The sequence below is a fragment of the Cydia fagiglandana genome, chromosome 10, assembly GCF_963556715.1.
Source record: "Cydia fagiglandana chromosome 10, ilCydFagi1.1, whole genome shotgun sequence".
Classification (NCBI taxonomy): Eukaryota; Metazoa; Arthropoda; class Insecta; order Lepidoptera; family Tortricidae; genus Cydia; species Cydia fagiglandana.
This window is the reverse complement of record NC_085941.1, coordinates 2,982,537-2,995,356: the sequence shown is the minus strand read 5'-3', so window position 1 is coordinate 2,995,356 and position 12,820 is coordinate 2,982,537. Positions and strand designations below refer to the sequence as shown.

General features: G+C 35.1%; 1 protein-coding gene and 1 long non-coding RNA gene across 2 annotated transcripts in view; one reads left to right on the top strand and one right to left on the bottom strand.

The window, feature by feature from the left end:
- Nucleotides 1-12,820, bottom strand: part of LOC134668176 (uncharacterized) — an 84,055-nt gene that overhangs the window by 22,808 nt on the left and 48,427 nt on the right. The gene's annotated exons all lie outside the window — the stretch shown is intronic.
- LOC134668066 (uncharacterized) overlaps nucleotides 1-12,820 on the top strand; it is a 37,706-nt gene that overhangs the window by 1,013 nt on the left and 23,873 nt on the right. The window contains exons 3-7 of the mRNA XM_063525527.1: nucleotides 235-2,094; nucleotides 2,275-2,357; nucleotides 2,527-2,587; nucleotides 3,252-3,438; nucleotides 6,814-6,990. Coding sequence (XP_063381597.1) covers nucleotides 235-2,094; nucleotides 2,275-2,357; nucleotides 2,527-2,587; nucleotides 3,252-3,438; nucleotides 6,814-6,990 — 2,368 coding nt within the window. The remainder of the gene's footprint in view (nucleotides 1-234; nucleotides 2,095-2,274; nucleotides 2,358-2,526; nucleotides 2,588-3,251; nucleotides 3,439-6,813; nucleotides 6,991-12,820) is intronic.

Here is a 12,820-nt window from a genome sequence, read left to right as displayed (position 1 = left end):
TTTCTTGCACTTCTTACCCAGACAGTCTACCCTGCAATAAATTGTCGGGTGACAAGCAAAAGTCACTAAGTACCACCACAAGTTCATAGCCATAGTGAACCATATTAGTACTAAAAGAAGCTCGATTTTTGTTTAAATTTTTGATAACTATAAAACAAAGTTGTGGGTTTAGGCTACTTATAAATACAAACTCTTAATTAAGTATATTTTAGTGAATGATGTTTTCTTTTGCAGAAATAGATAAAGAAAATGAAACCAGCAATATAACTACAAATATAACTGATATTGGCGCACACAAACTAATAGTAGAGAAAGATGTTCCTAGCAGCCCTAAGTTCCAGGATGAATCTATTAACAAAATAGTTCAAAACTTATCTATATTTAACAAAATTAACAATTTGAATAGTTCTGGCAGTCCAGTTATATCATTTAATAAAAATGTAACTAGGAAAAGAACTAAGCCGTCAACTCAACAATTACAGTCAACAGTACTAGAAAAATCTGTTCTAAGTAGCACACCATTCAAAAATATTAGAACAGCAACATCCATTTACAAGCTATCACCAATTTCTAGACTTAGTTGCGGCACAAGTCCAAATTATGGGACTATTATTGAAGAAAAGGTTGTGGAGGGTGACCTAAAGTCCCCTTGTAGTAAAAGACCAGTACCAACTGTATTTAATGTAGATAAAAGTGATGTATCTGATATTAGTGTAATAGAAAATAACAAGACTGAACAAGAACTAAATGTAAACAAAGAAGAGGAAGAAAAACCAAGGAAAGCTGAGAGTCTAGAGTGTGTATCTATTCTTAGTGACAGCTTAAATGAATCAGATATGAATATTTCTTTAGGTGACTCTAAACCTAGTGAAGTATTCTTAGGGTTCAGTTGTGTCAATAATGAAGTTGACAAACTTAAAAAACTATATAATGAAATAATTGATATTAGTAAACTAGATGGTAATGATTCTATGAATGTAAATACAAGTGTTTCTATGAATGATTCACAATTAGAGGTATCACTAGGCGGATCTAAGCCCAGTGAACTATTTTTTGGATTCAGTGTTTGTGAACAAAATGATGAAACAGTTAACTCTAGACAAACTTCTGATAAAACTACTGAAACAGATGAAAGTAAAAGTAGTGTATCTGTAGACTCACAATATAACGCATCTTTATATGATACTTGCAGTAGTGATAATGAAGATATTAATGATACTGAATCAAACGAAGTAGTCAAAGAACCTGTTATCAGTCTTACAAAAATGAATGATTCAGTTTTCTATAAGTACTATGACAAAATGTGTACAAATGTGTCAGATAACTCTGGTGATGAAGAAATTGTTGAACAAAAATCTAGAAGTAGTCAAAAACATAATTTGTCCAATAATAATGATATGGATGAAAAAAGTGAAAATTTAGATTCTGATGACTTTTCCTATCCAGATCAACATTTAAAGGCAAAATGTGATAGTTCAAATACAGAAATTGATGAAGACAGTGTTTCACCACAAGAAACAGACAATGAATCAGATATATCCATAACTGACGACTTGGAATCTAACAGCAATGATGATGGTGATATCAGATGCTTTGTTAACACGAGAAGAAAAGTTACGATAAAAAGTAATTCAACCAAATCCAGCTCAAATGATTCTAGTAGTATTAGTAGTGAATGTAATATGACTGTACTTAGTAGAAGTAAAGTGATTGTAAATAGTCCTAATAATATGAAAACAGATGAAAATGAGTTACAGACTGAAGAATGTTTTGATAAAGATGTAAATAACTTGTATGAAGATGCAATTAATTTAGATTCTGATGAAATAGAAGAAACTAAAGATGTAGATAGACAATCTTTTGTCACTACTAGAAAGTCTTCCAGGAAATTTAGTGTGATTCCAGACAGTCCCGCAGATAAGCCAGCAATAGTTCTTCAACCAGGCAAAAAATGGGAAAGATCTCTTAGTATTTACAGAAGAATGACTATGTTGAATGATCATTTTGATAGATCTGTTTTAGAAGAAGAGCCTTTAAATAGTAAAGGACGGAAATACAGGGAAAGTGTTATCAATACAATGGAAATGCAAGAAGGTAAATATTATGTATATATTCTAAACTTTTTTGAGTTTTAACTGTCAACAAACTAAGAAAAAAAGTTATTCATTCAAGTCAACTTGACACATCCAACCAAAGTTTCAGTGTAATGTCAGGTTGGTAATTTATTGAGATTATTTTAAATTAAATTTGATTGTAACTGATTTTATTTTTTAGGTTCCCTACACAATGAATCAATCAGCAGTCGCCGAAGTACACTTGTGGCTAAGCCTTGCAGGTCGACCATAGTGCTCATAAAAGTGAGTAGTGTTTAAAAATGCATTTACATTTTTTTTTTAATGTTTTGCTCTGAAAAATCACGCGAAAGTTAAATTCAGTCTCCAAAGCCGTTGTTTATTCTTATGACTTTGAGGAATAATATATATACGTACACGGGACTTAATTAACTTCGGTTATACATTTTTTCAGGAACCTAATAATGCTCGAGCAAGCTTATGTAACAATACTACACTATATGACGACCTGAAAGGTAATTAAAATTATTTATGTAAATTCTTACAAATATATACCTGTTTAAAAAAAATCTATCCCAGCAAACTTTGCAAACGCGCAAGTTTATATTATTTTACTATGGCAACATTAACGAGCGGCCATTGGTCCGCATCACCCGTCCCGCTTCCGCCCTTTCTCAACCGCTACGGCACCCCGCGACCCCGCGGAGCCCTCACCTCACCTCTTCTCACCTCTCCACAAAACGGCTTCGTCGCGGACGGAAGACGCTAGTCTTTGTCCATACGTTTTAATTTTTTTTTATTTTAACTTGCGCAATTTCTACGTTTTGTAGTGCGATAATCTCTATTACAGTTTAATAGTGAATAATAAACTTTTGACAAGTGCAAATCGTTGTTGTTGTACATAAATCAATTGACTTTGACTGCCATTCATTATCCCTAACGGGATAAAAGCTTGGTTCTGCGCCTTTGTTCGTTAAAAAGTGTCGAAAGCCAAGTGCATGCATCTTTTCCTGCAAGACTCAGGTTAGTAATTAGGGTATATAATTACAGGAAAAGTGGTTTTTAGTGGCATGTTCTGGTTTCTACGTAATACGATTACGCATAGGGAAAGTCCGTCATGCCTACTTCCTTGTGTGTCACGCGTGCGATGCGACCTTAAACAAATGCTCATGTTTTTAGGTTTCCTCAGCGACGATTGTGATGATACCGTTGTCGAACTATCGAAACTGTCGATTGTTGACTCTGACCACGAAGTCACAGTGGTAGAGAAGCTACATGAAGATCGTTCGACGACTGCAAGGGACTACGTTCTGAGGCGCTGCAACCAAACGGAGGCCATTCTGTTTGATGAATGCTATCCAGATACGTAAGTACACTAACCATTATTATTTACGCCTTTTTCTATTTCGTGCATCTATATGCGAAATGTGTTTTACTTTCCCCGTTTCACTTGGCAGTGATGATGGTAGATTGTTTTGCAATACGCCGTTATGTAGGTGTAGTGTAAACATGCTCTCAAGAAATCTGAGGTTATTGGACAACCTTAAATAACCTGTGACTGTCTACCTACCTACTTGATAAATAAATATGTATGTAAGAATAATTTCTGGATATCTGTGTCCACTACACACTGGAAAATGCTTACAATGATCTTCATCTAAGGGCCACTTGCACTAACTCACTAAACCGAGGTTATGCGGTTAAACCGTTAACCCAGTGTCAAATTGTACAGGTAACCATGGTAACTCCAGGTTTAACCGGATAACCCCGTGTTAGTGGGATGGGATGGACAAGTGGCGCTAAGTATAAATCTCTTCAAAGAACCCTGTTCAATACATTCACATGTTTCTATTTGCTGTAACCCGCATTTTTGAGTGAACATGTATATTATTGTGCACTGTTAGTAAATACAAACACAACTTTCTCCAAAAGGCGGCATTGTTATGTTCATGCTTGAATTATGTACTTATTGTCATTCATTATTTTTTCATGTTTGTGTTCCGATCATTGTTAGTATGATTAGTTGTGCCACTAATTTGAATGTAGAGCATGAACATAATAACTTTCACTACTGCTTTATGTCATCATTTAGTGAATATAAAAAGTTCACTCTGTCATCAATTGTGAATTTAGGTCACTAACATGAATTGTGTCACTTAACTTCAAACTCGGGTATATCCATTCGACCCTCTCAGCTCTCAGCAGATATCTTCCCTATTACCTTTTCTGAATACCAAAATCGTATAATCTGACAGATGGATTTACCAGAGTTTGAAGTTAAGCGACTCAATTTAGGTCACTAACGTGCAAATTCCAAGTCATAATAGCTTTCTGAGAAAGATTAAGCCTCAAAACACTCATTGTGACGGAATTGAAACAATGAGTTACCTAGTTGCTGACATAACTTGTTAGTAATGTATGTATTTGGTTCAAAACAGCCGGTTAATTACTTGAATCCATTAGCTAATTAGGTTTGCCAAGCTTGTTATTACAAAACTAGAGAATAATATTCCCGGAGGAATATTATGGGAAGTAATAATTAAGTTTAATTTTTTAATTACAACATTAGGTCAACAAAATCAAGTTTCTTAGTTCCTGGCAAATTTTCTCTTCAGGATCATTGATCCTTCTTAATTATCTAAATATGGGGATATCCAAGAAATATCTGCGTAGTGACATTATTGAAGAGTTGTATGTGATCAAAATAAAATGAATAACTTATTTCCATTGTCAATTTTTCAATACATAACCTAGTTTGTTCAGCCTTGTAATGACAATAAAAAAATGTTTGCACCTAACTAGGTCAAAGTTGGTGCTATAATAATTAGATTACATTCATTGTTGTTTTTATTATGAATATTATAATTGTCACTTAGGCATTCTGCAAAAACTATAAGGGCCATGTTTGTGTCTGTCTGTCCATTATGACAGTGGTAAAATCTCTCTTTTTTTGTCAAGTTCAAAAATTACACAACACAACACAACAACCATTATTGTGTTGTGTAATTTTTACTTATTTTTTTTTAATCATTTGCTGGTTTCTTTTAGTGAAGTAATTAATTGAACTGTGGTTAAATTTAAAAGGCCCTGATTGTAAATGAATTTTCAAAGGAATATTTTTAATGTTTTTCTAAGAGTTATTTTATAAATGTCCATTACTTACAATTTAAAATGAAACCAAATGGAGCATATTTTTTTTATACTCGTTTCCATAAACAATACTTTGATTTGATATGCCATTGCTACTAGAAAAAAATGGGATTCAAGTATAGCTCCATCTTGTTTTTGTTATTGTAAAAAGTCAGCTAAAAATGCTAAAATAGTTCAGACAAAGTCAGTTGAAATTAGCATAGATAGGTTCATTGTAGTTTATTTGCAGCGTCCTCGGGCTAAGGTGAAAAAACTGTGTAAACAGATGAGTCAAACCTTCACTATCATCTTTGTTTATCCTGTAAATTCGTATATTGCATGGTATGGGTTTTTCACATACTATTTAGAACACAATTGTCTATCTTTTAACTAAAGAATTATCTGAAATATTTTAATTAATTATTTAATCTTCCCTAAAGAATTTGATATGACTTGGGCTTTTACTGTTAGTACGAAACTTACTCATATACGACCAGCTATTTCTTTATTCATAACATTAATCCATACAATTATTTTGCAGTTAGGTGTACAACTTAGGAACCTTCCTTTTTTTTTCACATGAAAACTCAGGATATTTTTTCTATGAATTATAACCCTTTTTCCTATTCATATTTCACTTTTCAGTTCTAATAAATAAAAACGATGGATTTTAGCTTTCTAATCTAAAATCTTAAAAAAAAATCAAATAAATATTCAGTTTGTGCCTTCTATTTATTCCTTAAGGGGCCCACTGATTAGCAGTCCGCCGGACGGTATCGGCCTGTCAGTTGTTCGGAACTGTCAAAATTTTGTTCTAACTGACAGGCCGGCGGACTGTTAATCAGTGGGCCCCTTTAGAATTCTTGGCCTACGTTATACCGACAACACGACGATAGAACATTTACATTACGTAAACCTTACAAACAACTAACGAGCTCTTTACATTTATTGTTCTCCTTATCATCAATCTCGTATAGCGTTTAAAACGCTCATCCAAGCATAGACAATGTGCATTCATCACTTTCATTAACGGTGCGTTGAAAAAGGATGGAAAGTCGTTATGTCGTTAACACCTGTACCCGTTTACATTTTGAGAGGGAAGCGAACCATAGAGCATTTATTTCTATTGCGTATCTCTCCACGCTTTTTGATTCTAAACCGGAAAAGGGCGTACTATTTGAATATGAAAGGGTAAATTGTCGGTTCTTAATGAAAAAAATACTTCAATGTATTCTCCATGTCTATGGTAATTAAGGGTTATATCAATCTATTTTTTTTTACTACAGTGATACCTTTAGATTTTATTTTCTACCACTATTGCAATATACGTAATGCTTGCTCCTAATAAATATATAAATCACTGTTTTCTACGAATGCATGCTCAAACTATACAAAATAAGCCTCACTGTTTATTATATCTCTTTTATATCGAATTAGTAATCTATTTCAAGGGTCGGTTGCATCAACCGCATTTGACGGACTGGTTAGAATACTTAGAATACCATGCACAGTGAAATTTTATATGCAAGATATTGTACTCACTGTCCCTGCTACAACCTAAAAAATTACCATTTAAATCTACACAGATCCTAAAACTCCCATACCTTTTCAGGGCCCTGAAGAATTGCCACAAGATCGGCGAGGGTGTCTATGGGGAGGTGTTCCTTTGGCGAGCCCGCGATGGCCGTGCGCGTGTTATGAAGATAGTACCAGTCGCAGGCGATATCAAGGTCAATGGAGAGCACCAGAAGGACTTCCACGAGATCATATCCGAGATTGTGATTGCTATGTAAGTCCCCTAATGTTATTATAAGCTAAATCACTACGATTTTTCCGAAGCGATTTTGTTGCTTTAGAGTTTAGACTCTAAAGTTTAGAGTATGGTTTGACGCTTGTGTTGTGATAGTAGTTTCACAAAGTTAGTGGGAGAGTAGGCGTGCAATATGTCCTTCTATACGCCTTACAAACCATTGCGTTAACATAAAACGAAGGTCTTGCTGTAGTACCAACATTGTGCAATCGTGCTAAAGTATGGAAAGCTTCAGAAACTAGTCAGAATACACGGTGGCAAAAAAATAAGTGCATTTCAGTTGCCGGGGAGGTTTTGGGATTATACTGAGCAACTTTTACTATGGGACCAACCCCGAAATCGCGAAAAAGAATTACCCTCCCATAGGAAATGACCGGCCAAAATGTATGAAACAGCCAAATTCTTTTTTTTAATGTAATACATATTTATTATCATTGTCATATTAACAAGCTTTCTAAATGTGTATAAATATCAGAATCAAGATATCTAGAAACGAGAAAAAAAGACTAAGCAGAGCTTAAATATTGAACCTCGTTGAAAGTTATAAGTTTACCTACTAACTTTTTTAGCTTCACACTGACTGATGTACCTAGTTAAATGACAGAAATCTAAAGCAAGTTGTCTCGCACAAGCGTTCTATATATAACTCCTATATCTCACCTACTCGGAACGTAACCTTATACACCTTCAAAATCACGCATTCCCAGATGGACCAACGTCATCACCAAAATATATATAATTTCCTAGAATTGAATACGGCGGCTGTTATTATTCAGCATGCGAGTTGAATACCCTAACCAGATTACTATGACCTCTAGATTTGTAACCAAACAACCGCTGAGGGCCTACCGTAAACATAGAAAAATCGAAATCGTTGTCTGCGTCTCTGTCGCTCGTATACGCAAGAGCAATAGAGAGGCAGATCACGATATTTGAGATTTGAATATGACTAGTGGGAATCACCAGCTCGACATCGAAATTCGTGTATCGCCATCACTGTCGATCTTCTACAATCGGTAGAGACGGAGAATCGATTCGACTCGCGTGTAGAAGTAACAAAACGTGCCGGTGCTTATTCACCCGGCACGCGAGTGTGACTCATGCCTAGACCGACGTGAAAGATAAGTCACGGACATGATGTAATGCGAGTAATACCTACAAAAAAGCTACGCCATTGCCCATTGTCCATACATAACAATCCGTAAATGTTATTGCAAAGATATAAGATCCACCGGTCAGAGTGGGAGTAAGCTAGGAAATTAGAAAGGAACAAAAGATGCGGTGCGTCGCGCGAAACTCGCGACGGAAGACATGGCCATTGGGCGGTTTTATTACCTTATGTATCAGATTTAAAATTTTTGCTCGCTAGATCTCTTGGCCATGTCACTAGCTATTTTTATACAAAAAAAAATGCAATTGTATGCAGAGTAATGATAAAATAAATGAAAATTAGAAATGTTTTCGTCATTTTATTATATCGAGCCAACCTTCAACCTTTTCATGTTTTGGTTGGAATCTGCTGTTACAATAATAGTCTAGATTCAGTGTCATTTTTTTCATGACATTTTCCCTTGATTAAAACGTGTAAAAATACAAAAAAAAACTAAAAATTTGCTTCGTCAAGCCTCTTATATTGCTGTTACAATAATGAAATCTATCAGCGGCCGACAGCTTTTCACTCAAATGCCACATTCTTTGCTACATTTGATACCTAATTTATTAAAATGCCGTATATTATTTAAGACTCGTACCGAGATACGGCCTTTTAACTTACCGCAGCCGCAGCAGTAACAACTAGGGATCGCAAACCGGATTGATTTTCAATCCGGCCGGATCCGGCCGGATTTTGGCCTCAATCCGGCCGGATCCGGCCGGACCGGATCCGGTTAGGTATAAGGATATTAAAGTTAATTAAATGACATATTTTTCAAGTTTTATGCGTTATATGAGAAACAAAAGGTATTTTTACAAATGTATTCATAAAACAACAATTTGAAGTTAATAAGAAATAACTTTTTAACAATAAATTAAAAGTATTAAAAAGTGTCACAGTCACATAGTCAATCTCAATTTAAAAATAAAATTTGAAATCTAAGTCATTTATTAATTTTATTATATTTAATCATTCACGTTCTGCTCAAATTTATAATGTTTACAATAAAAATATAAATTTGATTAGATTCCAAAGCCTGTTAATGGGATCATTATGGGATGGGAAATGGAACTCCTTGAAAGGACAAGTTTTCGTAACGTTCTTTGATGGAATTATTTGTAACGCTGACATCCATTCTAGTAACAAGATATTTTACTTTTAACCAAATTGTATGAAACGCGCTGCAATATTATCTTGCTTTCATTTTTTATCCGTGAAAATAGTTTATGAATAAATATTTGGGGACAATTTTATACAGAACTACCTACTCGTAGCCCCAAACCAAGCAAAGCTTGTAATATTGGTACTAGCTAGCTCTAGGTAGTACTATACTAGGCGACGATATATATACGTACAGTATATTGATAAATACATGCTTTTATACATAGAAAACACCCATAACTCAGGAACAAATATCTGTGTTCATCACACAAATAAATGCCCTTACCGGTATTCAAACCCAGGACCATCGGCTTCATAGGCAGGAGGGTCACTGAATGGTCACTACTCACTAGGCCAGACCGGTCGTTACAAATGCCTTCTATGGCATCTCCATCCTTTAATTTTTACTTCTAATTATTTAAGTATTCGTCGTATCATCGACAGATGACAGATGGACCAACAAAGTCACAAAGTGGCCAGGACCCCATGGCAAAAGGAAGGCGGGAAAACCCATAACAAGATGGTCCAGGGACATCATAGCCACAGCCGGAGAAAATTGGCTGATCACGGCAAAAGACCGAAAAAGGTGGAAAGATTTGGAGGAGGCCTATACCCGAAAGGGGTCCTTAATATAGTAAAATAAACAAGAACATCATAATTAAATACTATTTAAGGAAAAATAAAGGCTTAAATAAATAAAAATAAATTCGTCGTATCGTGCCGATTCCTGCCACCAACATGAAAGGAGAGGAAATCCTCTTCTGTTCTCAATCATCGTCATATAAAATATCTTCTTATTTTTATTTACTAAATTTTGAATTTTTCATTCGTTCTTTATTCTGTTTAACTTCTTTCTTCTATCCATCGCCTTTATCTCACCTAAAACGCGCAGTGGGTGCTGCGTGCGGTCTTTTTTTCAATTTTCCCGGATCCGGTCCGGATCCGGTGATTTCAACCGGATCCGGTAGCCCCTAATAAGTGCCGGATCCGGCCAGATTACCGGATCCGCCGGACCGGATTGCAATCCCTAGTAACAACCAATCCTTTCACTTGCTGTTATAGTAACTCTATACGTAATATGTCAGTAAGTCTGACTCATGGCATTATGCTTTTTATCTCCTTTTTACACTGTACGTAATAACTCCGAATGAATCGTTGGTTGTTGGTATTGAATCGACATTGAGAAGTGAGAGCAAATTTGTTATACATAGTATTTTTTAAACGGTTTGATAACAGTCAAACATTTAAGCTTGCAATGGAAACTTTTTCTACTTCAATGTGACTTAACAGAGTACAAGAAAGATTAATTTTGTTTATAGAAAAGAGTAAATTTGACGTCTAAAATATTGGACATCATTTTATGACTCTTTTTCGGGATCGTAGTCGACTAGGAGTAGGAACCCTTATAGTTTCGCAATGTCCGACTGCCCGTCCGAGGCTTTGCTTCGTGATCTTAGTGCTATTTTAATTCTAACCATAATCAATATAACTGCTGACCACCAAGGAGATTTGAACTCACAACCGTCCTTTGTTTTGTATCGTAATAGGGTTTAAAAGTATATAAACTAGATAAACATGAAAACTCTAAAATTTAACAACCTTGTGTTCGAAAGCCTGTGGTCTAAATCACGTAATACCAGCCTAGATTTTTTACCACAATTCCAATACATTTTGATCACGATTGCGCAAGCATCTGCGGTAAAATCTGTAACCGTAACCACTACACGTCAACTATAACGAATCCGTGAAGGGAGGAAATGACTCCAAGTCTGATTAGCGTCACTCATTGTTATTTTGAAACGGTGTCCACTGCTTTGGTAGCAAAAAAGACGTATTTCGGGACCGGTACCGTGACATACAGCTTTTTAGAAATAGAAGGCTATGTAATTTGTAGTTTGAATTCTTTTATATTATCTAAGTTCCCAGGGAATCCAGTAGTTTGTTTTGTAACTATGCACTGTTTGAAAACGAAAAAGATACATTCAAATTCGAAATTAAGTTGCTTGTTAGTTAAATTGCTTTAATGTTAGAACTCCATTTCTTGGAAATAATTTGTGACGTCCCACGGGCAAAGGTACCTTATGGCGGGTATGGAGTTATGCATACCCCAGTAATCTACAATAAATAAGCTATCGATAACACAAAAGATCAACCTTCTAAGTTGCGTAGTTACAGAGATATGATTTTTTGAAAATAATGTTGTGAAATGAGCAACTTTACAATAGAGAAGTTTTAAGTTTAGCCGCCTAAAAAACTATGTTCCTGAAGTAAGTTACATAGTTGACTACAAATAATAATACCTTATATATCTGAGATTAAAAAAATGTTGCGACTTGTTCTGTAATGCAAATAGAAACCTTTGATATCGACTGATTTATGTGTATACTAACCAATCTCTTGAAAATAAAGTTTTATTTCATTTTCACGATTGATTGCAATGAGCTCTCAAGATTTAAATTGTATCTACAGTAGAGTCCGGTTAGTACGACTCCGCATATAACAACCAACCGCTTATAGCGACGTAAGTATAGGCACTTGTTTGGTTTTAGTACAAGCTACTATGAAAGCACAACCGTTTATAACGACTCCGCTTATAACGACCGATCGCTTTTAACGACGGAAATTGACTCAAAATCCGTCCGTCAAGTCCGGTTACAACGACGAGCGACGTAGTTTTTACAAATAAATTGTTGGTAAGAAGCTTACTCCGTCCCGCGCACCCAACTCTCCTCCCCCTTTTGCATATAGGGAGCGATGAAATAGATAGTCATGCGACTTTTCGTAATCTTGCAAACTAAATAAAACAATTCCCATTATTCGATTGAGCTTAAACTTCACACACATAATAAAAAGAAATAAGATAAATAAGAAATAATTATGTAAGTTGGGTGACTATGCAATATTTTGGTAGGTACCTTCGAGCTGATATGTCGATGGACACAGGAGGTGGCCACAGGAACTATGTGATAAAACAACGTCATCTTGATTAGATCCCCAAGAATTACGACGTTGTATTTTACGGGATTCGAGTAATTTGCGGATGACGAGTGAGTACGCGTACCTTGATGAAAAGTGGCTTCTTCTAAACACACAAGTCTCTCCATTTAAGCCAAGGTGTCGTAATACTAACGTAAATATATATTTTAAAAGAAATGTTTTATTTCTTTGATTGTCGCATAAGTATTAATAAATACAAAATGATGTAATTATTTTGATTAAAAAATATATTAAAATTGGCGGCTCGTTTTGTACGACGTCCGGTTAGTACGACGTAATATCAGCGGTCCCTTGAGTGTCGTTATAACCGGACTCTACTGTATTAGAATACGACACTGAGAGACAGTTTAAGCAAAAAGCAATACCGATTTAGAGGTGAAAATGTATTTTCTGACTTTTTCATATAAAATCAGAAAATTGAATATTTTTACTTTTAATGTAACAAACAATCAATTTTTCTGAGCACATATGAAAGAAATTCTATCATTCAAATGAAAT